Source organism: Lontra canadensis, unplaced genomic scaffold (assembly GCF_010015895.1).
Source record: "Lontra canadensis isolate GAN:19392208 unplaced genomic scaffold, GSC_riverotter_1.0 scaffold2, whole genome shotgun sequence".
NCBI classification, from domain to species: Eukaryota; Metazoa; Chordata; class Mammalia; order Carnivora; family Mustelidae; genus Lontra; species Lontra canadensis.
The window spans coordinates 7,405,173-7,429,801 of NW_022630996.1; the positions used below are offsets into that span (position 1 = coordinate 7,405,173).

At 51.9% G+C, this 24,629-nt stretch overlaps 1 protein-coding gene across 8 annotated transcripts in view; it reads left to right on the forward strand.

Annotated features, from left to right (window-relative positions):
• HIPK2 (homeodomain interacting protein kinase 2) overlaps positions 1–22,537 on the forward strand; it is a 171,376-nt gene extending 148,839 nt beyond the window's left edge. For 4 of the 8 annotated variants that reach the window (XM_032867811.1, XM_032867821.1, XM_032867829.1 and 1 more), the window contains exons 11-15: positions 275–454; positions 2,970–3,251; positions 13,603–13,847; positions 19,626–19,783; positions 21,069–22,537. In XM_032867811.1, the coding sequence (XP_032723702.1) occupies positions 275–454; positions 2,970–3,251; positions 13,603–13,847; positions 19,626–19,783; positions 21,069–21,725 (1,522 nt within the window). In that variant the 3' untranslated portion in view covers positions 21,726–22,537. The remainder of the gene's footprint in view (positions 1–274; positions 455–2,969; positions 3,252–13,602; positions 13,848–19,625; positions 19,784–21,068) is intronic. The other 4 variants (XM_032867844.1, XM_032867862.1, XM_032867853.1 and 1 more) reach the window with 1 other exon arrangement.
• Positions 22,538–24,629: the final 2,092 nt, after the last annotated feature.

The window sequence follows — 24,629 nt, forward strand, 5'->3', positions numbered from 1 at the left end:
CTCCAGGGGCGCCTGGGTGGCTCCATGGGTTAAGTGGTTACCTTGGGCTCCGGGCATGATGGTCCTGGAGTCCAGTCCCCCATCAGGCTCTCTGCTCAGCATAGCGCTTGCTTCTCCCTCTCCTTTCTGCCTGCTGCTCTGCCTACTTGTGCTCCCGCTCTCGTTCTGTCAAATAAATAAATAAACCTTTAAAAAAGAAGAAGAAGAAGAAGAAGAAGCTCCATATTTATAAAACCAGTAAAGTTCCTTGTTTACCCATTGTTTTCCCACACAGGAACACCCACGCTCACGGCAGCCATTACAATCCCATCATGCAGCAGCCTACCCTGTTGACTGGTCATGTGACCCTTCCAGCAGCCCAGCCCTTAAATGTGGGCGTGGCCCACGTGATGCGGCAGCAGCCAACCAGCACCACCTCCTCCCGGAAGAGTAAGCAGCACCAGTCCTCTACAAGGTAGGTGGTGAGAGTTGCCCTGGAGGAGAGAGACCTCTTAACATTAGGAGTGTCAGCATGTGCTCTGAGTCCCAGGCATGGGACAGGAAGTGGCCGGCAGAATGTTTTCTGAATGTGTTGTACCACTGCATAGCACTAGGGTTTGAAGGAGACATTCAGTCTCACTTCTCTTTCCTGCCACTTGCCTTACCATCCGAATTCCAGTGTCCAGCGCCTTCATCCGAAGCCATTCATGCCCTTTCCCTTCTGCATAAAACACCCAGACATGACTCTGAAGTTGCACTTTGGAAATCATAATACTGGTTTTCTTTTAATGAACAGTAGAGAAACATTCTTTCTTTGCTATCCAGGGTCAAACTCACTTAGCTGCTTCTTTAAAATTATGCAATAATTTTGGTTAATCCTAGACATTACCAGCAGAATAATCTTTTTCATTCCCTTTCAGTCCAGTCTCACCTCGGTGAACTCTTAAAATAAGACAGAAAAGGCCACATACCACATGATCCCATTTAGATGGCATTTTGGAAAAGACAAAACTGGATCAGGAGTTGCCAGGGACTACTGGGTGGGAGAGGAAAGGATTGACAGAAAGGGAGCCTGAGGGAACTTTCCAAGAAAGTTCTCTGTCTGGATTGGCAGGGCTATGTGTACCTTTGTCAAAACTCATCCAACACTTCCAAAGGGTGACTTTTACTGAATGTAAATTATACCTCAATAAACTTGTCTTTTAAAAAGATCTCTAAATTAAAAAAAAAAAAAAAATCGAGATCAAGGTCATGTGGTGCAGAATTGCTCCTACATTTTTCTCTAGAGTCACTGACTTGGAGGCACTTAATTGCTTATTTAGAATAGGTTGCTCAAGAGAAAGAAGTCCGGTACATAAAATGTCTAGTGACTTTTGGTTTCCTACTTCCTCGTTTAACCAGGTGCCAGAAACTAGGCCTGCCTTTTTGTCATTCTCCTTTGAAGTTTAACCTAAGAGCTGACTTCCTTTGAGTTGTTGTTCATCACGATTCTTCGCTGGAGTATTTCTGACAATTCTGGGAAATTCATCTCAGATCTCTGGCAGCCCTGTGACAACACAGCTGTGTCATTATTAGATTGTCTGGCAACAGGGGCCACCATCTCAGCCCTTTGCTCTGTCATGCCCAGCAGTGTGGGTGGTCACACAGAACACTAGGCTGACCCTGGGCTGAGCTTAGCATCCTCAAAGCTCACCTTGTCAAGCAGGGGCAGTAAGAAATCTTAGCCTCCCCACCCATTGACAAGTCCCTCCCTGTTGCCCACTTATCACCCAGCTGGCTTTATGAAGGCTCATTGCCAGTATGTTTCAAGATCGATATAATTATACTGAAATTTTTGTATTTGCCTATTTTGCCTTAAGGAAAACAGAAGGCTCTCCCTTGTTGGGTGGTACAGCCTGGCACCCTGTTCTTTAACAGTGCCAAATGGAGATCCATTAACTGTTGAGGTAGTGAAAACATCATCTCAAAATTGCAACATAGTAACAATAACAAATGTATAGGTTTATGCTAAGTGTAAACAGTGGAACAATCTTATCAGTAAAACTTATTGCCAGCCCCCAGAAAGGGGCAAGCAACACATCTGATGCTAGCTATATAGAAAATTAAATCTACAGAATTATTTTCATCATCCTGCCTCCCTTTTGGCTAGGAAGTACTAGAATCTCTAAAGACATAGAAGAGTCTTAAAAATTTCATTGGGCCTTCACTATTCAGATACAACTAAGGTCAGCATGGGTTGCTGGGGAGGGGAGAGGGGAAGGTATTTTTTTCCCGTAAATAGCAGACACTACATTTGATAAGGAATTTTGAGCCAATCAAAGTCAAGATTAAAAGGTCCCTATTTAAGTACACCTTTCCCTCTTGCATTTTGCCCAGTTTTTCTCGTTACAATTCAAACAGACGGTAAACTTCCTATGAGGCCCAGGTGTCAAAGACGTGAGTGTTTTCATTTCATAAGTTGCAAAACAGCCATTAGCAGTTGAAACCGAGGCTCTATGTGGCAAATAACATTTCTTTCAACTCCCTTCAGAACAAGACCCATGTACATTTGCAGAATGACAGGACAGAGCTCAGGAAGTGAGGCCTTGACCCTGAAGATAGGAGGGTGGGCAGACAACCTTGAGACCTTGGGCACTGCATCTGCCCCCAGAGACCAGCCCAGTCCTTGGGCACAGCGCATTCCCTCTTCTCAGGCCCCTGGCTGCTCCCTTTCTCCGGCCCCTGGCTGCTCCCTTTCTCCCGCTGAGAACAGGCATGTGGCACCGGACCAGAGCCCAGAGAAGTCCAGGTCGCTGTCGTCATGTGTGTAGCAAGTGACTGAAAGAATGAGCTCCAGGGGCAGCCGTTTCGGCAGTTACAGAAAATGTCTGAGTGCCCTGAGCTACTCACTTGGTAACAGAGTTTTGGCAAAGCCGGTGTCCCTAGACAGTTGGGCTCCTTGGAAGGAGCCACAGGGGCCTCCCTGAGCATATGGGGCTTTGTCGTTCCAGAAACGTCTCCACCTGCGAAGTGTCCTCCTCGCAGGCCGTCAGCTCCCCTCAGCGGTCCAAGCGCGTCAAGGAGAACACGCCTCCCCGCTGCGCCCTGGTGCACAACAGCCCGGCCTGCAGCTCCTCGGTCACATGCGGCTGGGGCGACGGGGCCTCCAGCACCACCAGGGAGCGACAGCGGCAGACGATTGTCATTCCTGACACCCCCAGCCCCACAGTCAGCGTCATCACCATCAGCAGCGACACAGATGAGGAGGAGGAACAGAAGCATGCCCCCACCAGGTGAGCCCCCCCACCCCCCGCCAGGAGGGAGCAGGGCCGGGGTGCACGGTGTGCTGCTGGCTCACACGGACAGTGCTCCATGGAACTGGGCCCCTTTCCGTCATCGGACATGGTGATCGCAGTCTCCTGGCCCCGACATTCTGGTTTTGCCATGGTCTAGAGTCCTGAAGTGATTTCAAGGGAATGTCTGACAGATTTTCCATAATTGTTCAGTGCCCAAAGAGGTTTGAGTCACTTTGGTCATGAGAAATAGTTACAGTCCCTATACATCCGGGGGACCTGAAACCAACGGTTCGCAATGCCGGTGTATTTCAGCTCCTGTAGGCTTCAAAATATCTGCCTCGGGCTGTTGAATTTATTCCCAGTTGGTCAGGACACTTCTCTAGCATCGCCTTGGCTTTCTCAGAATTTGAAATAATTGTCCAATTAATCAGAAATTTCTCGGTGTCTGATTAACCCAATCTTTCAAACTGCCAGTTGGCTCTTCAACCCAGAGAGCATTACTGTTTATTCCAAAGTAGTAAGAACTCATTTTACTCTGTGGATGCCTCCTGGGAAGGGAAAAGGAATATTTATTATATCTGTAAGACAGTTAGCCCTGGCGCCAAAGCCTCTTTCCCTACGTTTTCCAGCCAGACTTGAACAGAGTGCGGTTTGTACTTGGGCTGCCTGACGAGCCCCTGGACTGTGTCCCTCTGGAACATTCGGTCCCCTGGCCTTTTGCAGCCCGGGGCTTTGTAGATCCCAAAGCCTCACAAGCCCAGCTCCAACCTCCCAGCCTCTCCCCGGACCAAGAGGCAGGGAAGGGAAAGGCCGTCTGCTGCTGAGTCCAGCGCTGGTGGCCAGCACGTGTCCTGGGACCTGAGGCAAAGCTTAACGATCACAGTTAGGCCCCAGTTATTAATCCCTGACTGAATACAGTGTCACTAATTAGTAATCACAAGTCTTCTTGATGAAATAATAAATTCTCACACCTGAAATCATTACCAAATGTACAGATAGGCTAATTAAAACCCTCTCGCTGTCACTACTCCTGCCCAGGCTATCCCCTTCCCGTCTTTAGAAGGAACTCAGTATTTTGCTTTGTTTTTCATGAGACAGCTAGTATATGTCTCATTCCAGTGTCCTCTCCTCCTGTTTAGTGTCTCAGCCCGGTCCTCAGTGTGTCTCAGAAAAGAATGTCATAGAGCCCTTCTGGGACTGGCATCGGTTCCCTTTCTTGATGATAACCCTGTGTTGATTGAATACTCTGTCCTCCCCAGTGCCTCACATCCCCCTCCCCCAGCCCAGGAATATCATGGGCTCAGGTGGTCCCATCACAAAGAGAAAGGCTTCTCCCAGCCCACAGCAGCCTGTCCCTGTGTTTGTAGAGTGGGCCATAAAACGGGCCCAGCAGCCCTGCACAGCCCTTTGCTACAACTGGGAAAAAGAAAAAGCAATTTAAAAATCTGACAATCAACTAGATGGGACTATCATTTTTGAAGTATGAGATTCGAATTGACACGGAGCCTCCACATATGTGCTCAGGAGAGAACAGCGTGTCTGGGGAAGAGGGAGGATGAGAGAGCGATCTCTCCACCTATCAGACAGCTGCTGGGGCCGAGCACTGCGCCAGGCCAGTGCACAGACTTCTCCCCCAGTGCTCCCCAGGGCCCCAGAAAGACAGAACTGAAATTCTTGGCAGAATGTAAGGACTTCATTGTGAATCAGCTGAAACATGGGGGAGGGCTGGGAACGAGCTGATGGGAGGGCTCTTGTGTGAGGGACAAGTACCAGTAGGTGAAGGTGGGCTGCTGAGGACCGGAGCTTCGTAAATTGGAAAATGTGGCGGCCCGCCTGCAACGTTACACCAAACACGGGAACCGGGGAGTTCTTGAGAAGGCTTCCAGCTGTCCGGCTATGACAGGAAGCTCGCAGAAAGACGTAATCATGTTTTCTGGAGAGATCAAATGACTGTTGCCTTAACAAAAAAGTGTTTCAAGACCCAAGAAGACAGGAAAGCGGATTTGAGTCTGAGTGGGATCAGACAGAAGCCCGTAGCTGTTTTATTTATAGAGAAACCACTGTATAATGTGTCCATGGTATTGTGACTTCCTCTTGGAGTGAGAGGAAAAGGGGGAGGATATATGATTACTTGTTCTTAAAAATCAGAATTATCATAAAGCTTAACATAGTAAATATTGATTGGCCTCACCGGTATAAGACCTTGTGCTAGGCAGCGCAGGTGTCATATAAATAAGGTAGACAGGCTCTGTCCTTGGGACGTTTGCAGGGTAATAAGTGAGATACGACACATACAAATCATGACACAAAATGGAATATCAGCCCCCGTAAAAACCAGAAGAGTACTGTGGCTGTTCAAAGGGAAAATAGCTTGGGGAAATAGCAGGGAAGAGGGGACTTTCTAAGGTCAGAGGTCCAAAGGGTGTAGATAAACAGGAGAGGGGGTGAAATTGTGAATTCCAGCCCCAGTGGCACTGAGGCCTCAGAGGTAGGCCGGCAGGATCCGGAGCTCAGGGGGACAGGTGATCCAAGGGCAAGTACAAGGCAGGAACGACAGGGACTTTCAGAATAGAAAGGGGATTGGAGGGTCTCCCTTTCAGTGAGGGTGGTCTGCTTCAGGAGATACCGAGGAGCTCAGGTGAAGGCTTCCGTCCTGGGAAAACAAGGATGCACCCCCATGTGCAAGTCAGGGAGCCTCTTGGCCTCTACTGGCCAGAAGCTTTTCTAACCCACCAGTGTTCCCTTTCGAACAGTCAAGACTTTGCTGCTTGTTCCCAAACCCAATTTCTCCTGCACTGTGAGCATCTTGATTCTGATCTGCTGTGTTCCCAGCCTCGTTTTCCATTTGCTGCTCACCCCAGGATTAGCGCCCTGACTCTGTCGAAAATGCTGACTGCTTCTGCTAATGTGACCTGGCACGGCAGCTCGAGAGCGAGGGGGCCGACAACACTCACCGGGACAGTAAGCACGGTGTCTCGTGGCAGTCGCCTATGCCGCCAGTGGCTTTTAGAGGCAGCATGAGATAAATCAAGGCAGACCCACTGTGTTAGACCTGATTGAGGGTATCATGGCATCTCTGGGACCAGATGACATTGCCTAGAAATTTTTAGAGGAATGCCGAGGCAGAATTATGATTCCCAACCCCCGATATTTGGCACTTTTGGTTGCTGGAGCCCAGGGATGGTCAGCAGCTCCTGCTTTGTGAGGAGGACCCCAGAGCAGGAGGGGGCAGGCTGGGTGTGAGCAAATTAAGGGAGACGGGCATCCTGACAAACGTTCGCTACGCATTCTTATTTGTACTGTCCCATGCATCATTGGATGGGATGTACAAGGCACATAGCTGTCTCATTTGATAGGTGAGGAAGCTAAAAGCCAGAAAAGGTAGGTGACTTACCCCAAGTGATTGAAGGCATCAGGTCCCATGCCGTTGAAAACACAGCAGTCTTGATGATTGGCAAAGACAACTGATTTCTCTTCAGTCCTTAATTTGACAGCGGTAGACTCCACCCCACCCCATCCGCCAACCACCATCGTGTTCACACACGGTCATGTCCACAGTCTCGATCGAGCCCCGCCCGGGAGCTCTCACAGCAAGAGGGCAGAGGCCAGCTCTTCTGATTCTTTGAGAAGATGTTTTAAAGCGAGGAGGCCAGTCAAACCCCACCACCTGCTTTTCCTCAGTGAGTTGCTGTTGGAGGAGGGGGCCCCATGGGCATGGCTGGAGAATTGTTCTGGAGAGAGAAAAACCAAACTGGTATTCTTCTGGGTCCCACAGGATGAGGTAATAGAACCAGTCCTATTTTAAATATTTACAAATGATTTTGATTAAAGGAACACCTGACTGTGCTGAATAAGCCATCTTCTCGCCCTTGAAATCTCCTGGGATGACATCTGTGGGTACGTGCCTTACTATTCAGACCCTTTTCCGGCCTTGCCTCCCGCCAAAATTGTCCTTCAGGGGCTGTACCACACAACATCCGGGCACAAGGGTAATTTTTAAAGTATGTCACCAAAGCAGCTCGTGTCAGCTGATCGGGTAGAAACCATTTTGTCCAGTCTTCTTAATCGCTCATGTATTCGTTCATTCAGTTGTCTGGATATTTCTGGAAGACGGGTTTGATTTTCCTGAGGTCGTCGGGGCACAGCCGCTTTCGGCCTCACCTGGTGTGTGAGCGGCCAGTCCCGAGTACAGTACAGCACCAAGGTTGCCAGAGTGTAAACTTTATAAGAAGGTTGATTTGTTTTTGTATTTTAAATAGGGATCTGACCCTAAATTATGTTCTTTATACGAAAGTGAAAATCTCGAGCAATTACTCTCTTTAAAAGGCACAGTGAGGGGCGCCTGGGTGGCTCAGTGGCTTAAAGCCTCTGCCTTCAACTCAGGTCATGATCTCAGGGTCCTGGGATCGAGCCCCACCTCGGGCTCTCTGCTCAGCGGGGAGCCTGCCTCCCCCTGCCTGCCTCTCTGCCTGATCTCTGTCTCTCAAATAAATAAATAAAATCTAAAAAATAAAAAAAAAAGGCACAGTGAGGACACTGCTAAACTGTTGTGCCAAAGACTTGGGCCTAAAAAATGGACATCAGCCTAACAGAGGGCAACAGACATTTATGATTATACGGGCAAGGTCAGCGCACAGCGGACCCCGTGCCCATGGCCGGCCACCAGCCACCATACCGCTTCTTCCTCCCCTCCTGGTTTGTAGGCCTGAGTGAAGAAGCGGGAGCCCGACGCACGGTGTCACCGCAAGGGGCTGTGTTGTCCTGCAGCGTTAAGTCACAGTGTGGCCCCAGGTTGAGGGACAGTCCCAGCGTCCGACTCCTCTCGGGAGAGGGAAGGATGTTTAGTCAAGCTGACCTCACCGCATCCTCTGTTCCTTCAAAACATCCCTGCGGGGGGGTGCTGTGCCGAGGGGCTGCGTTTTGAAGAAGAGATGCCGCACCCGAGGCTCCCCTGCAGCCTGCCCTGACACCGCAGCGTGTGTCAGAGCCACCTTGGATGTGTCGTCGCAGCCTCATGGGGCCGCGGGAGGAGCAGGCGGGAAGGACCAGGTCCCACAAGGCAGAGCAGCGCTCAGTGGCCCAGTTGCGGGAGGAAACAGAAGAAGAACAAACACCTGCTTCTGTGGTGGGGGTTGGGGGGGGCATGGCTCCTTCCATGCCTTGCTTCTGATTTTCTAGAAGATGGTCACATACGACAGTCTTCCTAGTGATACATACGTGTGTGTGTGAGAAGGAGAGAGGTACACACAGATATCAGTGTGTGGATAATGTAACTTGAATAGAATGTATGCACCATATTTAAAATGGAGATTTTTGTGGCCTCACTAATGACTTTGAGAGCTGTGTACTGCGCTGGAAAGAGCGCATTAGCCTAGAGGCATCGGCTTCTGGCCTCTCTAGGTTCAAGGCACCCAGCCGTGTGCTTCTAACTGGGTGGAAGGGGAATGAGAACAGGACAGCAAGTCACATGCATCCCCCATGAAGGTGTGTGGGTCAGCAGCTCTCATCTCCATCAGCTGAGACAGCCGTCCCTGTGCCCAGCCCCATGCCCCATTAGAGAAGACCCCTGTCACCGGCACCAGAAGGAGGAGTTACAGTTAGTTAGCATTTTCGGTGCTTGTGGGCAGGAAGGGGGAGCATAAGAGAAATGATGGCGGCGGAGTGATGTACTGGGTGCAAGGCCAGAATAACTCAACAGCAGAGAAGCGTAACCTGACTGCAAAGTGCGCTAAGGACTTGAGTAGATATTTCTTAAGGAAAACTCAAAGTGGCCAACAGCTCTATGAAAAAATGCTCAGAATCACTCATCGTCAGGGAAACACAAATCAAAACCACAGTATCACCTTCTACCTGTCAGCATGGCTGTTACCAAATGAACAAAAGCGAAGAAGGTGTGGACGAGAATGCGGGGAGACTCGTGGAAATAGAACGCAAACCGATGCAACCATAGTGGGGAAACTATGGAGGTTCCTCCAAAAAATTAAAACCAGAGCTACCGTCGATCCAGCAGCCTCACTCCCGAGTGTCCGTCCAGGAGAGCGAAGCCAGGACCGAAAAGGTAGCTATACTCCTGTGTTCATCGGAGCATGATTCGCAGTAGCCAAGATGTGGAAACATCCTACGTGTCCCTCAGATGAGCGGACAGAAGACTGGGTCAAGAAAATGCAGCACGTGCGCACAGTGGAATGCTAATCAGCCTTAAAAAGAGGAAAATTCTGCAATATGCAAAAAGCTCTTAACACAAGGTTTCTAAAATAGTCAAGTTCGTAGAATTGAGCAGTGGGATTTCCCTGGCCAGCGGCGTGAGTTAGGCAACACCTACACCCAAAGTCAGCAGCGCTGTACCTGTGCACTTAAGATTTTGTTAAGGGGATAGATCTCCTGTTAGGTATTCTAGTTGGTAGCGTAATGGTCTTCACTGTGCAGTTTTGCAGTGAGCCTCAGGGGGACAGTGTCTGCGAAGCACTTTGACCAGCAGTTGTACATCAAATAAATGTTGTCTGTGGTCATTAATCAGTGTTGTAATTAGAGAAGAGTGTTGTTTCTCCCCTACAGCACTGACTGTGGAAGCAGAGCAGCGGAGGAAGTCACACAAAGTTTATCGGTGGAGATGAGTTTTGACCCCGGTCTTGAAGGATGGGGCTGACCGAGACTGGCAAATAGAAATCAGAAACCCATTCCAGAAAGGGCCTGACAGGGCAGGAGTCCCAGGCTTGTGTCCATTCCTCCAGCAGGGGTTCCTCCATCGGGGCTGATTTCTGTACTTCCAAGCTCTTTATTTCTTCCCATCATTTTAAAGTGATGAAAATCAGCTGTTGCCATGACAACACAAAGCAATTTGTGAACTCTGGGAGCTTTGTTCTTTACTCAGAAGTGGTGTTCTGCCGAGGACATTGAAGGAAATGTTTCTCATTCTACTCCTCTCTCTCTCCGTTGCATTACCCAATTCATAACGAGATTGATAAACTATCAATAATAATTAGATACTGTAGTGGAATGAACCCCTGTGGAATCAATACCTCTGAGCCAGAAGAATCCGTAGTGGTGATGTCAAATGTGGGCTCATTTTTAAAGTGACTCATTTAACAGCTTCCCATTTGTTCTCAAGTCTGCGTAGTGTATTTGGGCAGAGTGCAGAGATTTTTAACAGTAGGAGAGATTAAAAACAGAGCTATCAAATCAATTCACCTTTTCCGCTTGTCACAGGCAAACCCAAAAAGATATGTAAATTAGCCCTGGACTGTGTTGTTGGCTCTTTGCTCCTTAGGCATAGTGAGCTCTGAAAACAAAGGGCGGGACCCATGAACTGTTTCTGGAGGTTTAATCCCACGCTCCTTGTAGATAGCACGACCCGGACATGCAGGATCCTCAGCCTCTGAGGGAAAGGCCCATCAGGGTTTCCATCAGGAGACGGCCCTAAACTCTCACCGCTCATTCACACTGAGCTGTCAGCCGTTGAGAGACGCTTGTCGGCAAGCCATCCTTCGGAGACCAGAAGCTCACTAATAAGTCTTGGTGGGACCTGCCCAGTGGATCCTTTCATGCCACTTTCCCTGACAGATTTCAAAGCAGGTTGGAAGTGGAGGGATGTCCTGGGTCACACTAATATCCAGGCCATTGTCCGGGTCACATCGGTGAATGAACAGTGGAACCAGGACTCGAACACCAGCTCCCAGGACACATTTGGAAACCAGCTTCTGTTCTTCACGTGGGGTCCGCGCACCTGCAGCAGAACACGAATCTGTGTGGCGAGATGACCTCCGCATCAGTGTGTATGACACAGCGGCATACTGTGTGACACAGTATGTGTCTTCATGACACAGACCTGGCTGTGGCAGAAGCTGAGCGTGGAGGACAGGGCGGCACATCTCCTCTCATCCGCTCTGGAACTGGGGGCTGTACAGAGTCCTGGACTCCGGGGCCTATTCCCCGGTCCTGGGACCATTTTGTGATGGCGGAAGGGGGGCCCCGCATTAATTCCGCCTCTGGGCTCTTGCGTGTGATGCTGCTGTGAACACCGGCGTACGAGTGTCTGTCCGAGTCCCCACTCTCTGTTCCTTTGCGCAGGTACCTAGGAGTGACATTGCTGGGTCCTAGGGTAATTCCGTGTTCAGCTTTTTGAGGAACAAGCATATGGGCTTTTTGCATTTCAGCTGTTAAAAGTAGGAAGCATAGGTCTTCATTAATTAAAGTGTATCTATTTTATTAAAGTTTATGTGAAGAGCTGTAAATCTATGCAGTCAATCCATTCCTCGTCTGCCTTTGAGCTCCTAACAATTGTCATCAGCACAACTCGTTTGACAGCTCATCACAGAAGCCTTTGTGACATCCATTATTCTCTTTAACCGATTATTTTAAAGCTTTTGCTCTTTAACTTGTCATGTTTTTATACAGTCCCCCACTGCAGTTTTAATCATCTCAAGGGCAGAGGCACGTATTGTAGCTCTTTGAGCAGGAATTCCCCATCGCACCTACCACAGATCTCCAAGATAGCTAACTAATGAGATTCCGTTTCCTTCATACCGATCTTCTGGTTTATTCATAGACTGAAAACTTCTCCCTCAAATCCGTGCCTCGACAGAATCCACTTTGCCAGGATCTGTTTTTGCAAACCTGTTTTCATGCGTTAAATGAGGTTAACACAACCCAGAATGGTCATAATAACAGCTGACTTTTATGTGCTTACCCCATGCCATCCACTATCCAAAGCATTTCCGTGTATGTTCTCAGTTCTCAAGGTCAGCCTGTATATGTACGTACCGTTGTTACCCACGTTTGACCGAGAAGGAGACAGTCACTCAGAGTTGAGTAGCTAACTCCCCATGGCCACACAGCCAGCAGGTACTGAAGGTGCTGGCCGCAGGGCCCATGTTGTGAGCCACGGACACAGTTAGGGAGGGACCCTTCTACCCTGAACCAAGAAGGACAAAATATGTGGCCATCTTCAGCCCAAATGTCAGTCGTGCCAGGCTTCGAGGAGCAGTGGGTGGTTCAGACCTTCTGTGGGCTCACCTCCCAGCTTTTTGTAGGTCCCTCTTCAGCTGCCCAGGGCTCTCGAGCTTGCCCACATCTCTGCTGCCCTTAGGATGGCAGGGATCTGTCTTGGAAAGAGTCTGGCCTGTGACTGGCCGTGTGACCTTGGGCAAGACACCTGGGGGAGGGGGCGTGGTCGTTCCATTAGGCGCTCCATAAATAGCAGCTTCTTCTCTTAGTGAATTAGTTGGAAACTGACCATCTGACGTAGGCAGTCGATATTTCTTAAAAATAGATAATCAATATACAAAAATAGATGTAAATCCATTTTTAAAACCTTCACAATAAGCAACAAATTCCATATCCATCATCCCACCAGCGTGTCCTGGAGGCAGACAGAATTGGTTCCCAAAAGAGCCGCACCAACATAAATATCTTGGGAGAGAAAATGTGCTGGCCACAAGCCATCCGAGCTCGTTCCTCCCTATCAGCATAGAACAAAGTTTCAGATACAAGAGAAAAACCAGAGATCCTGAGCAACTCTCTCCCCGTGGGAGCCCTTCTGACCTCCCCTAGACACAATGCTGTCCCCTCCCTGGTCCTTGTCCCTGACTGGGGGGGAAGTGACAGGGAGGCCAGGCCTCCTGCAAGGAAGAGACTCTCAGACATCTGAGTGGCCGTGCCACAAAGTCATTGCATGTAAGACACAGCACAGGTGTGGCTGAGGGTGTCCCGTCCAGCTCCCGATTTCTTTCACCCAGCGTGTCTGACGCGGGCTGTGTACAGTCAGCCTCTCAGACCCTCACTCTTCCACCCCTCTCTCTGCATCCTGCGTCCTCCTGGATGTTTTGCTCCCTCCTGCCTGCGTTCACCAGATCTCCCAGGCCTGAGCCTAAGCTGACGGTGCTCCCCTCCCAGCCCAGGGCCTCAGGCTGCAGGGTCTTGCTGGGCTTTTTCTGCTTGTGGAGCTGTCCCCTTCCGGTGGCTCAGAGGGTACTGCCACACAGGTGCCTCCCCTGCAGTTCTGCCAAGCCCTGCTGCAGGGGGAGAGTCCAGGGCCACCTGGAAGCTTCTCCCAGGTTCCAGAAGCACCTGTGGGTCCAGCTCTAGCCCCTTTCTCCTGTCTTCACGAGTCCCCTCCTCCTCCTACTGCTGGTTGGACGGGTGACACTTGTGTGCCTCGTCTCCTCATGAGGGTCTGGAGAAACAGACGTCACATTCCTGCCCCCTCTCCAACTCCCCTCTCCCCTCTCTACTCGCCTCTCCTGTCTCAGAACACCAAGAGGGGCCTCTCACACAGCCAGTTCTGGAATGCTGCTTGGTATCTCACTTCACAGCCGCCTCACGGTTCTGATTTCTCCCTTTCCGTTTTCAGCACTGTCTCCAAGCAGAGAAAAAACGTCATCAGCTGTGTCACGGTCCACGACTCTCCCTACTCCGACTCCTCCAGCAACACCAGCCCCTACTCTGTGCAGCACCGCGCTGGGCACCACACCAACACCTTTGACACCAAGGGGGGCCTGGAGAACCACTGCACTGGGAACCCCCGCACGATCATCGTGCCACCCCTGAAAACCCAGGCCAGCGAAGTGTTGGTGGAGTGTGATAGCCTGGTGCCAGGTAATCGGGGGCCGGGACACCCCTCTGCCGCTCCGCGCACAGGTTTCCTTGGGTCCTGCAACGAGTGTCGTGTTGTGTGAAAGCTCCTAAGCCCTGGGCCACTGTAGCTCCTAACCCAAGGATTTCGCTCAGGTAGCCAGGGTAGGATTCCGCTTACCACCATGTAGAAGCAGCTGTTTCAACTTTTTTGTTTCTGTAAAGACTACCTCACTGCCTTTACAGTGGCTCCCCGGCTGATGAGCCTGATAAAGATAGGAAATAAAAGCCACCCAGCTCCCACCTTGCTCGTCTGGGATGACAGCTGGCTTAGAGAGTTCCTGACCTAGTAGAGCAGCTTCCTGTGTGGAAAGAACCTTCTCTGAGTCTTGGCGGGTGAGGGTGATGTAGGCTCCCCTTGGCGTCCCCTCAGAGCTCACTGTTGGGACGAGAGGTCATAGCGAGTGTGCTTGTCTCCTTACCAGTGCATCTCATGAAGGCCTGAAAACTAGACTCTAGAATGAAGGCTGAGAGCATAACCTTCCAATACACTTAGCAGCTCCCCCCGATTTGCTAGTCTCCCTTCAGCGACTCCCTTGTTCATGCTCACCAGTGGAAGAATTTAGGGAGTAAACCAGAAGCCATCTGCTTTTCTGCCACAAACTGTCAAAGATTTTGTTCAGATGCAGGGAGCCGTTCGTCAGGAAGGACCCCCATCTAGGTCATGTGCTGCAGGAGGCCTTGGAACCTTCTTGGGGTGGTCGCCACATGTAAGCCCACCAGATTCTGTCACTGAGAGTGACCTTCAGGGTGGGGTCTCTAGGGACTTTTCTAGCCCAGTGCCATAGGCCAGCCCACATAGTGTGGGACACAAGGACATCTCTTTCCAGAGCTGCCTTTCTCTACACAGGCAAGGGGTTTAGTAGAAACCTTGGCAGGAAAAAACATTCTCTAGAACCAAAGGAACCTGTAAGGCAAACAGAGTTGTTCACCGAGGAGACAGGACTCCTTAGAGCAGAGGCCCTCGCAGTTCTTCTACTCATGTATCTCTTAAGTAATTGCTTGAAACTATATCTATTGCATATTTTTAAGTTTAAATATTGGCAAAGGATGTCATTTCTGTCATGTTGTATGTCGTGTCACTGTTGAAGTACTTCGGATATGTGTGTCAGAGCCTTGGAACTACAGATTCAACTCATCCAGTCCATGGGGACACTGCCTTGTCCCCTCATGAGCAGCCACTCCTTGTCCTCAGCCAGGCAGCCAAGCTAGTTCACCTCCATCAAAAGTGGCTTCCCTATAACAGCCTCCTCATCTCTGAATTTTGTTTCGTGCAGTGGAGTAGGGAGTTTCCAAAGTGTCTGTAGCCTGAACAAGAGAAGGCTGGGCAGCCTTCGGTGTTTCTTACCCAAGATGGCCTGGCTTTGCTAGCAAGGGACTGTCTGTCCCTCAGGAGTCGGTCAGCTTTCTCACCCCTGGAGGCAGGGCACCGTGTCTGCTTTCCAGAGTGAGAAGCAAGGGGAGGCACATGGATATGAGAGAGAAGGTGGGAAAGGAAAACCAGCGGATGCTAAGGCTGGTGAATCCGTTCAGGAAAAGATAACATTTGCAAACTCAGAATCTGGAAACTGGCCCTTTTAATCTCTACTGCCACATACTTTCCAGTCCTTAGGAAGCCCTACACACGCTGGCTTCGGTTGCAACCTGCGAGTTGCCGCCTGACTGAGGAAAGCGTGTGACTCTTGATCTCAGGGTTATGGGTTTGAGCCCCACGTTGGGTGTAGAGATGAGTTTAAAAAAAAAATAAAATCTTAAAAAAAAATTTTAAAAATTGCAGCTTGCAATGCACGTAGCTTGGGGTGAAGGGCTCTCCTGCTTAATTAATAGTAAAGGTCTTAAGACTGTGTTGCTGAAACCCTTAAAGAAGTCTGGCCCTTTTATTGAGCAGGAAGAGGAGCTAGTCCTGCAGTCTTAAAAACTCCAAAAACTGGGGCACCTGGGTGGTTCAGTCAGTTAAGCATCTGCCTTGAGCTCAGGTCGTGATCCCATGGGGTTCCCAGCTCAGTGGGGAATCTGCTTTTCCCTCTGCCCCTCCCCTCCGCTCACTTGTGTGCACATGTGCACACACTCGCTCGCTTTCTCAAATATGTTATTTTTTTTAAGTTAAAAAAAAAAAAAACTTCCAAAATCCAAATTTTTAAGTTTACAGCAAACTCAGTGGTGGTGAAGCCTGACCTGAATTAGCAAGGGGCTGTTCACAGTCTCTTTGTCATAGTCCTCTGTGCCGCTTCGTAAAATATCCCTGGGTTTTGGAGCAGAAATGTTCTTGGCTTTGATTACAGTTTGGTGCCCAAGGCCGTGCTGCGGGTAACCTAACATACTGAACCTTTCTAAAATCTGAAATTCCGAATTTCAAAAATGTGTGACTCCAAGGATTTTAGATCAGGGATTGAGACCTACAGCATGAGACCATGGGCTTTGTTACATCAAGAGTGCCCCTCCAAGACACCTCGAGGGAACGCTGTGACAGCCACATTCCCTTTAAAATATGGTTAATTTTCTATAGAAATTGGTTTAAGATAGACTTTCTTGAGGTCACTGAGGAATTAATTTTTTTTTAAGATTTTATTTATTTATTAGAGATCACAAGTAGGCAGAGAGACAGGCAGAGAGAGAGGAGGAAACAGGCTCCCTGCTGAGCAGAGAGCCCAATGCAGGGCTCAATCCCAGGACCCTAGGACCATGACCTGAGCCGGAGGCAGAGGCTTTAACCCACTGAGCCACCCAGGTGCCCTAGAATTAATTTTTTTTTTTAATGTGGTTGCTGCTAATTTTTCTTAGCCTTTTAAATCAGCATGAGAGAGGAACCAGAATCCACGGGTTAGAAATCCGCCTTGGAATTGTGTCCGCCTGTGGTGCTGGTTCCCTTCCATGGAAGGTGACACCCTTGTGAGGACAGTTACTGAAACTGTAAGACCACCTAGTCCGACCTCGAGCGAAGAGCAGCGCAGAGACCAAGGGCCGGTTTTGCCGGCACAACAGCAGCCTTGGGTCTGGAAACCACAAAGGCAGGAGAGGACAGCTTTCCGGAGCCATATTTCATGCCTTTCAAGTTCCATTAACCATTTCTACGTGGGCAGGGGGCCGTTCTGAGCGCTTACCCCACAGCCTTTCCCCAAGAATGGCTGGGAGTCTCTGAGGGCTGTTTCTGACCTAAAAGAGAAAAGCGGGGGGAAGGTCATTCTTCGCGGTACGGCTACTGGTTCCAAGCAGCCAGGCACTGCTGTCTCTGGGGAAGCCCGAGGTATAATTTTCTGCCACAGAGATTCATTTTCCCCCGGGAGGACATGCTGCACAGTCTTTCTGGTGACAGGCAAGAGGCAGGAAGGAACTTCATGCTGATGCCTGCTTGTCCCCAGCCTGGGCGGTTTCTCAACACTACACCACTCGCTCCAGCATCATCCCGGGCTCAGAAAAATCAGGAAAGCAGCCTTCCTCAGGGTCCTGGTGCTCAGTTGGCCCGGAGAGGCCAAGGTGGGACCACGTTGCAGCACCGCCCCTGACCCGCACCCCAGCTGGAGTCCTGGGTGTTCCCCGGGCCCGGGTCGGGAAGAATGCTGTGCAGGCCACAGGTCCTTTTCTCACAGAACTCTCCCCTCCCGTGGCTCTCAGCTCAGGAAGGAGCCCTGGGATTTCTCCTGCCACCTTCTCAGGTCTTCTGGGTTAGTCCAGCTTCTTCTGAAAGGCAGCAGAATGAACTCTACACTGCCTTAAGACACACAATTTACTGGAAGGAATTAAGAAGGCCGAGGGAAAAGTTCAGCAGCCCTGTCCCAGGCTGGGCCGGAGCCAGAATTCCGGGGACCCGGGCCACTGGCAGCCCAACGCCTGCTTCCTGCAGCACTGCTTCACACTGCCCCGGCGACTCCAGCCTCCCAGCTGTCCGTTTCCAGGAGACGGGACTTGGTTGTCCCAGCTTGGAGTGGACACCCGTTCTTGAGCAGCATTAGCCGGGGGACAGGGCTCAATAATCAAGACATTAGCAGTAGCTAACACACCTAACACTTTTAAGAGCGTAATGTGACAGGTACTAAGCGGTCCATTTGCAGTCCCTTATGTGAACCTCGAGACAGCCCTCTGTGAGGCTACCATTCTTCTCCCAGCTTCCCAGATACGAAAATGGAAGCACAGAGAGGTTAACTAACTCGACTGAGGCCAGGCACTGGACCTTGCCAGAGCCCGGCTCCCCAGCCCACCCACACTCTGCAGCACCCTCCCACTCACCTAGTGTGGACAGCACCCCCAGGGGCTACCTTGGGAGCCAAAGCCTGTTCCCAAGGTGGCGGATCTTTGAGAACAGCCAGGCAGGGCTCGACCAGAGCATGTCCCTCATGGCTCCAAGCCACACCTCGGGCTTGACCTTCAGCACTTGCCCTCTGCTGCCCTTGGCACTTTATTCATCTCAGCAGGAGAAAATGGTTCTCTTCATCTCTGGGCCCCCCGTAGGACCCCCTCTGAGCCAGGGGGTCCTTATTCGTGCTCTGACCCAGGCCCCATTCCCTGTCCCCGCAGTGGTGGTAGCAGGTGCATGCTGGGCTCTGTCTCACCATTTCATCTAAAACTCCTAACCTCTTACAGTCTCAGGCTGTGGATACCTTGAGCTCAGGCTCATTACCCCAGAATGTCCAGAGAGTTGAAGTAGGAGCAGAGAGATAGCATCCCCAGCTGGGGCCCAGTCGGCAGGCACAGTTTGTGACCTGCTACAGAGCAGCAAGGACTCCTTCTCCATCCCTTACCTGGCAGGGTTCCCCAAACCCCTCCACCCTCCAGCTCTCGGAGGGCCTTGGAGAGTCTGACTGGGTTTGGCTTTTGCACACCTCCATACTCCGGGGCCTGGCAGGCCAGGCTCCTCTCCTGCGGTGCTTGTTGCTAATAGAGATTCCCAGGCACACCCCTCCCCTGGTGTTCTGATATGGTGGGTGAATGGGAGGACCCCCATTGGCATGGGAGGACTGTGCCAATGCACGGTCAGATTGGGGGTCTCTGTGAGGACCCCCGGCTCCCTCCCCAGTGAGGCAGCTCTCCCTTTCCTGGAGGGGGGCTGCTGCCTGTGGGGCCGGGAGGCTCCCCGTGGACTTCACTGTGTACCCCAGTCCACCATCCCCAAGTGCCCAGTTTCCCAGACCTTCAGTCTTCACATTTCTCTCCCTCGGCAGTCGGTCAGTGTTCTCTCTTGCCGGCCCCAGCTGTCTCCTCTCTGACTTGATCTCCTCACCCTGGGACTTGTAATAGAGTTGCTCCAACCCAGTTCCGTCAAGGGCCTGCTCATTGTGACGTGGGCCCCATTCATACTTCGCATCCTCTGGCCCGGCCTCGCCTGTTGTCCCCTAGCCACCATGGGCAGCTTTCTCCTCAGGACGTGTGGCCCTTTTCCTGAGGCTCCACTTCCTGTACCCTGCCGATCACCGAGTCTCCGGATCTCAGCAGACAGCCCTGGACGGGGCACGAAAGCTACAGAGACCTCTCCTCCTCTCCTCCATTAGACCCTCCTTGTGCTCTTTGGTGTCCCCAGACGGGGAATCCCAATTCCACCAAGCTGGGACTTCCTCCAAAGCCCAGTGGCCAGTCCAGCGTCCCGGCAGACTCTTCACAGGGTCTCGGGGAGATGAGGCTGATGTTGAGGGCTGGTCCCGGGAACGTGCTCCTTCCTGGCAGAGCAGCCGTGCTTTCCTAGAGGGCAGGGTCTTCTGGGCAGTGGAGGGCCGGTGACCAGTCTGTGACCCATGGCTCTTCCCCACACAGTCACCACCAGTCAGCACTCGTCCTACAAGTCCAAGTCCTCCAGCAACGTGACCTCCACCAGCGGTCACTCTTCAGGGAGCTCATCCGGAGCCATCGCCTACCGGCAGCCGCGGCCAGGCCCGCATTTCCAGCAGCAACAGCCTCTCAATCTCAGCCAGGTGAGTGCCGCCCGGCCCTGGCCTGCAGGCCTGCAAGTCGTCTGGGATCACCGCAGTCCCCTCCCGCCTCAGCTGCCCAGCAGGTGGCCATGGCCGTGGCTCAGAGGGCCGCATTCCCCTGGTGGCCGGATGGGTCCCCAGGGACCTCTGCCTTCTTGCCACCATGGGTTACGCTGGGGGAAGTACGTCTCCCTGGGTCCCAGAGAGCCAGCCCCGGGTATAGTAAGCTGTCTCGTGTCACAGAGCACTCAGTGGCATGGTGTCAGAGCCTTACAGCAGGATGGCCCCCAGCTCGCCCTCCCAGCCAGGCAGAGGCTAACACACCGCGTCCTGGCCCCAGCAGACAAGAATACCTGAGGAGTACCTGCAGGCTGACAACGGCGGGCTGACGGGCCCATTGCCGTGAGGGAGACCAGGCCACACATGGGGAACCCCAGGCCGAGGGCAGAGAGGACTTGGAGACATTGGGTGGCGTTGAGGGGGAATTACACGTGAGCAGAGTCTCCGCGGCACAGCGGCCTGTGCTTGCAGGGTCTGCGTCACGTCTGACCCGCAGAGTGGCCTCGGGGGCCTGTTCCTCAGGAGCCACGGAAGTGAAGTCAATGGGGAGTTTGTGTTCCGAAACCCCTCGTCCAAAGGGGTGCGCTTGCTAAACTGAGGGCGCGTGTCTGTGTCATCAGGACTCCGGGTCTCTGGAAGAGAGGCTCTTCCCACAGCAGAGTTCCCAAGAGCCTGGGATTTCAGAGAACAAGATTTCCCAGTGAGGGAGAAAGCAGCTGTGGCTCAAAGAGGGGTTCCTCTGATACTTCCGGCCATAGAGGCCCTTAGGAGACATCCTGTCTCCCGTTACCTCCTCAGGCTGGCTTGGTCTGTGTGTCATCCAGCCGGGGACTTTGGGGACTCGGGGGACTCGGGAAAGCATTCCTTTCTCAGGCCAGGCTGATGTTGCTTTCCCAGCCTACAAGAGCGGCATCTTCCCTCACTCCTGTGGCTTCTGGCCTCCTCCCCTCCTCTCCTCCCCCTCCTCCCCACTCCCCTGTCCTCCCCTGCCACCTTCCACCTCCCCTTCTTCCCCCTCTTCTCTTACCCCTTCTCACTTCTCTCTCTCTCCCTCCTCCCTCTCTACTTCTCCCTCCTCCCTCCCTCCTCTTCCTCTTCCTCCCCGCTCCCCTCTTCCCTTCTCTCTCTTTTCCTCCTCTCCATCCTCCCTCCCACTTCTCCCTCCTCCCCTTCGTGTCCTCTTCCTCCCCTCTCTCTCCTCCCACGTGTCTGGCCCCCAATGCAGCCCTCTCCTGGTGCTTCTCCTTCTCCAGGCTCAGCAGCACATCACCGCAGAGCGCGCCGGGAGCCACCGCCGGCAGCAGGCCTACATCACTCCCACGATGGCTCAGGCCCCGTACTCCTTCCCGCACAACAGCCCCAGCCATGGCACTGTGCACCCCCACCTGGCCGCCGCAGCCGCAGCAGCCCACCTCCCCACCCAGCCCCACCTCTACACCTACACGGCACCCGCGGCCTTGGGCTCCACCGGCACCGTGGCCCACCTGGTGGCCTCCCAAGGCTCAGCACGCCACACCGTGCAGCACACTGCCTACCCGGCCAGCATCGTCCACCAGGTCCCCGTGAGCATGGGCCCCCGGGTCCTGCCCTCGCCCACCATCCACCCGAGTCAGTATCCAGCCCAGTTTGCCCACCAGACCTACATCAGCGCCTCTCCAGCCTCCACCGTCTACACTGGATACCCACTGAGCCCCGCCAAGGTCAACCAGTACCCTTACATATAAACACTGGAAGGGGAGGGGAGGGGAGGGAGGATGGCCAGAGGGGAGGAGGGCGGAGGGGCAAGGTGGGAGCTGGGCTTTTTATACTGAAGATGCGGCACACAAACAATGCAACAGGGCAGGGGGGGCAGGGGTCAGGGAAGGATACAAATGAAACTTGAACTAGGAGGTGGGGGGACTTAGAGCAGAGAAGAGAACATTTTAAAAAAGAAGGGATTGAGGAGGGGGAATTCTATGCTTTTTATTTTAAAAAAAGAAAAAGAAAAAAAAAGAAAGCATCAGTAACAAAGAACACAGCTCACGAACCCATTCTGCACCAAGCTGGAAAGGAGAAGAGAGCAATGGAAGATTCTGGAAGTGGGGGGGCCCCAGTTTTTGAAAGAACTTTATCTATGAACTTCTCAAAGATTATTTTCATATGGCGGCAAGTGACATTTAAGAATTTGCTGTCGGGGACACCTGATACGGAAATCCAATAGATTTTTAATGATGGAACATAAGAATTAGGGATTTTTCCAGAACTCTGAAGGGTCAGCAGCCCTCTAGAAGGTCAGGCCGTGGCCTGAGGAGGCTGATATTGGGGGGAGTGGTGGCGTGGGGTTGGCCAAGCCCAGTTGTGGTTCATGTGTCAGGACGATTGGGGTAGGGGTGGCCAGGCTGAAGGACGCCTCCCCACCGCAAAGAGGGCGCGTTTTCTCTTCCGGAGCACTCTGGATAAATCCCTAAACAATGTTACTCCTCCAGTGTCATTAATATTGTGTGTTGCAAACTTTAGGGGTTTTCTTTTTTTTCCTTTCCTGAAGGTTTATTTTCTCTTTGAACCAATCCCTAGTCACGTAGCATAGGACTAGCGGTCGTCGCCGACACCCTGGTAGAATGTAGCAGTCAGCACCCCCGTTTTCTACTTTGTGTTCAACTCCAGTGATACCAATAGACTATTCCTCAACGTAATTGCACAAAAAAAAAAAAAAAAGTGATAGAACATAGGCATGTAAGCAGTGTGGTGGTCCAGGTATGCGAGCGTGGGCGAGTGTGTGCAGGTGTGAGCGCGGATGCCGCCCTCCCCGTGTGTCCCTTGGCGCCGCCATCACGGCTCTCGCATCCTGGGTTTGACACCGGTCCCTCCTAGTGCCTTACCGACCCACAGACGCGGTGTGAGGGTGATTCCGCGGTACTCCTAGACGCGCACTGAGGCGAGTCCCGTCATCTCAGCTCTTCTCTCGTGCTGTTGCAGCATTTTACTCTGGTCTTTCCTTGTTTTCTTTTCTTTTTATTTTAATTTAATTTAAGTTAATTTTGATACCTGTTGTCTTTTTTGAGCTGTCTGCTAGCAGAGGGGTATCAGGGAGTTGGCAGGAGCAGGGGGCAGGGTGGGCAGGTGCCCCGGGAGCTTAAGAAAGATGTGGGCGAGTGGACCAACCTTGACTTGACTTTGGAGACCAAGAGCACGAGAGACTCCCCACCCTGCACCTCCCCCCTCTCTGCCTCCAGTTTTGCTTGGGGGGCCGGCTCTTACCCTTTGTGGGGGCAGAGGTCCCATCCGTGTTGTCGGAATGTTGCCCTTGCCAGGTGGCTGCCTCCTTCCTGATACAGAAGCCCATGGGAGAGGAGGCCACCTGCCACCTCCAGGCTTGGCACAGCCTTCCTGCGGTCTGCGAGGTGGACCCCACTCCAGGCCCTCACACCCACCCCACACTCTTGCACACCCCTGTCCGTCTCTCTCATTGCGCCGACTGCGTATTGCTCTCCCAGTTCTGCTGGATCCTTCCCTCGTAGACAACCATCAACCTTTGTTTGCTGCTGCATATTTCCTCACGTTACCGGGCCTGCCCAAGACTCGACTTCGTTTTTGGTCTTAGAGGGGTCTGGTGGGCAGAAGGTCAGAGGGACGTTTATGAGGGTGACGAGTGGGTCTTACACTGCACTTTGGAACACTCCCACAGGCGTTTAAGTTTCCAAAGAAATTTGCCCTTTGCCCTCTTTGTACCATTGATACATTCTGGAAGTTTTCTCAGGCTTTGAACACTGCTGGGGGGGTGGGGGGTGGGATATCTCCATTCATAGCAAAATTACTCTGAGTACATGAATGTTGGGAGACTCTCATCTTAGATGGGGCTTAGAAGGGTGGCCCTAATTGTTTGATTCTTGATGCTGAGTCCTAACTGATCCCAAAGCCAAGTCTCCAAGGTGCAAAGAGATGGCTCCCAGTTGGGGCAGTTTGTCCTCCTGCTCCCTGCCCCCTGCAGTTTCCCGCCACCATCTACTGTGAACAATGGTTTTATCGTGATCACCTTAATTCAGTAACAAAGCCAGGCCATTACCTTAGCTGTTAGCTGTGAAATAGCTGTTAGCTGTGAAATAACTCTGGAAATTCCTCCTCCCCAACCATGAATTCTGCTCATCTTACAAAGAAATAGGTCCCCGAACTGGAGCCAGCTTAGTGCCGGCCTGAGGCTGGAAGGCAAGACACCATGACCCGCGGGAGGCACACACTCAGGCAGCCCCCAGTCCCTGGCCAGTGAGCCTGCGAGAGCTTCGCCCCAGGGCAAGACACTCTCCTCAGGGACCCACCAACTGATCGATTGATGGATACTCCTTTCCCGGGACATAGGGAAGGGCCATCTCCCTAAGACCAGTCCGGAGACAGTGGGGGAGAAAAGTCGTCGGAGGACACATGAGCCAGAGCCCTCTCAGAGCCATGCCAGCCTGGAAGACCCACCTGTCCTGACTTGACAGCAGCCGGATGGCAGCCGAGCCCCGTCCCATGTCCTCCTGACCAGCGACAGAGGTCTCGGCTACACGTGAGACCGCAGCGGCCTTGCTGGGTAGCACCCCGGTCCCCTCATACAGCTGACTCCCAGCCCTTCCTAGATCTGATCTCCTCTGGGAAAAGACAACGTAGCCTTCCATTTTAAAGAAAATTTCTTTGTCTACTTAAGTTGGAAGTCTCATTCTTTCACCTGAGATTTTCTTTGTTTTCTTCCAGATCAGGAATGAATGTTCCTTGCTGCTCCTAAAGATAATATTATTGTACTAATTGTTCTGATTATTTCCATTGTAATTTT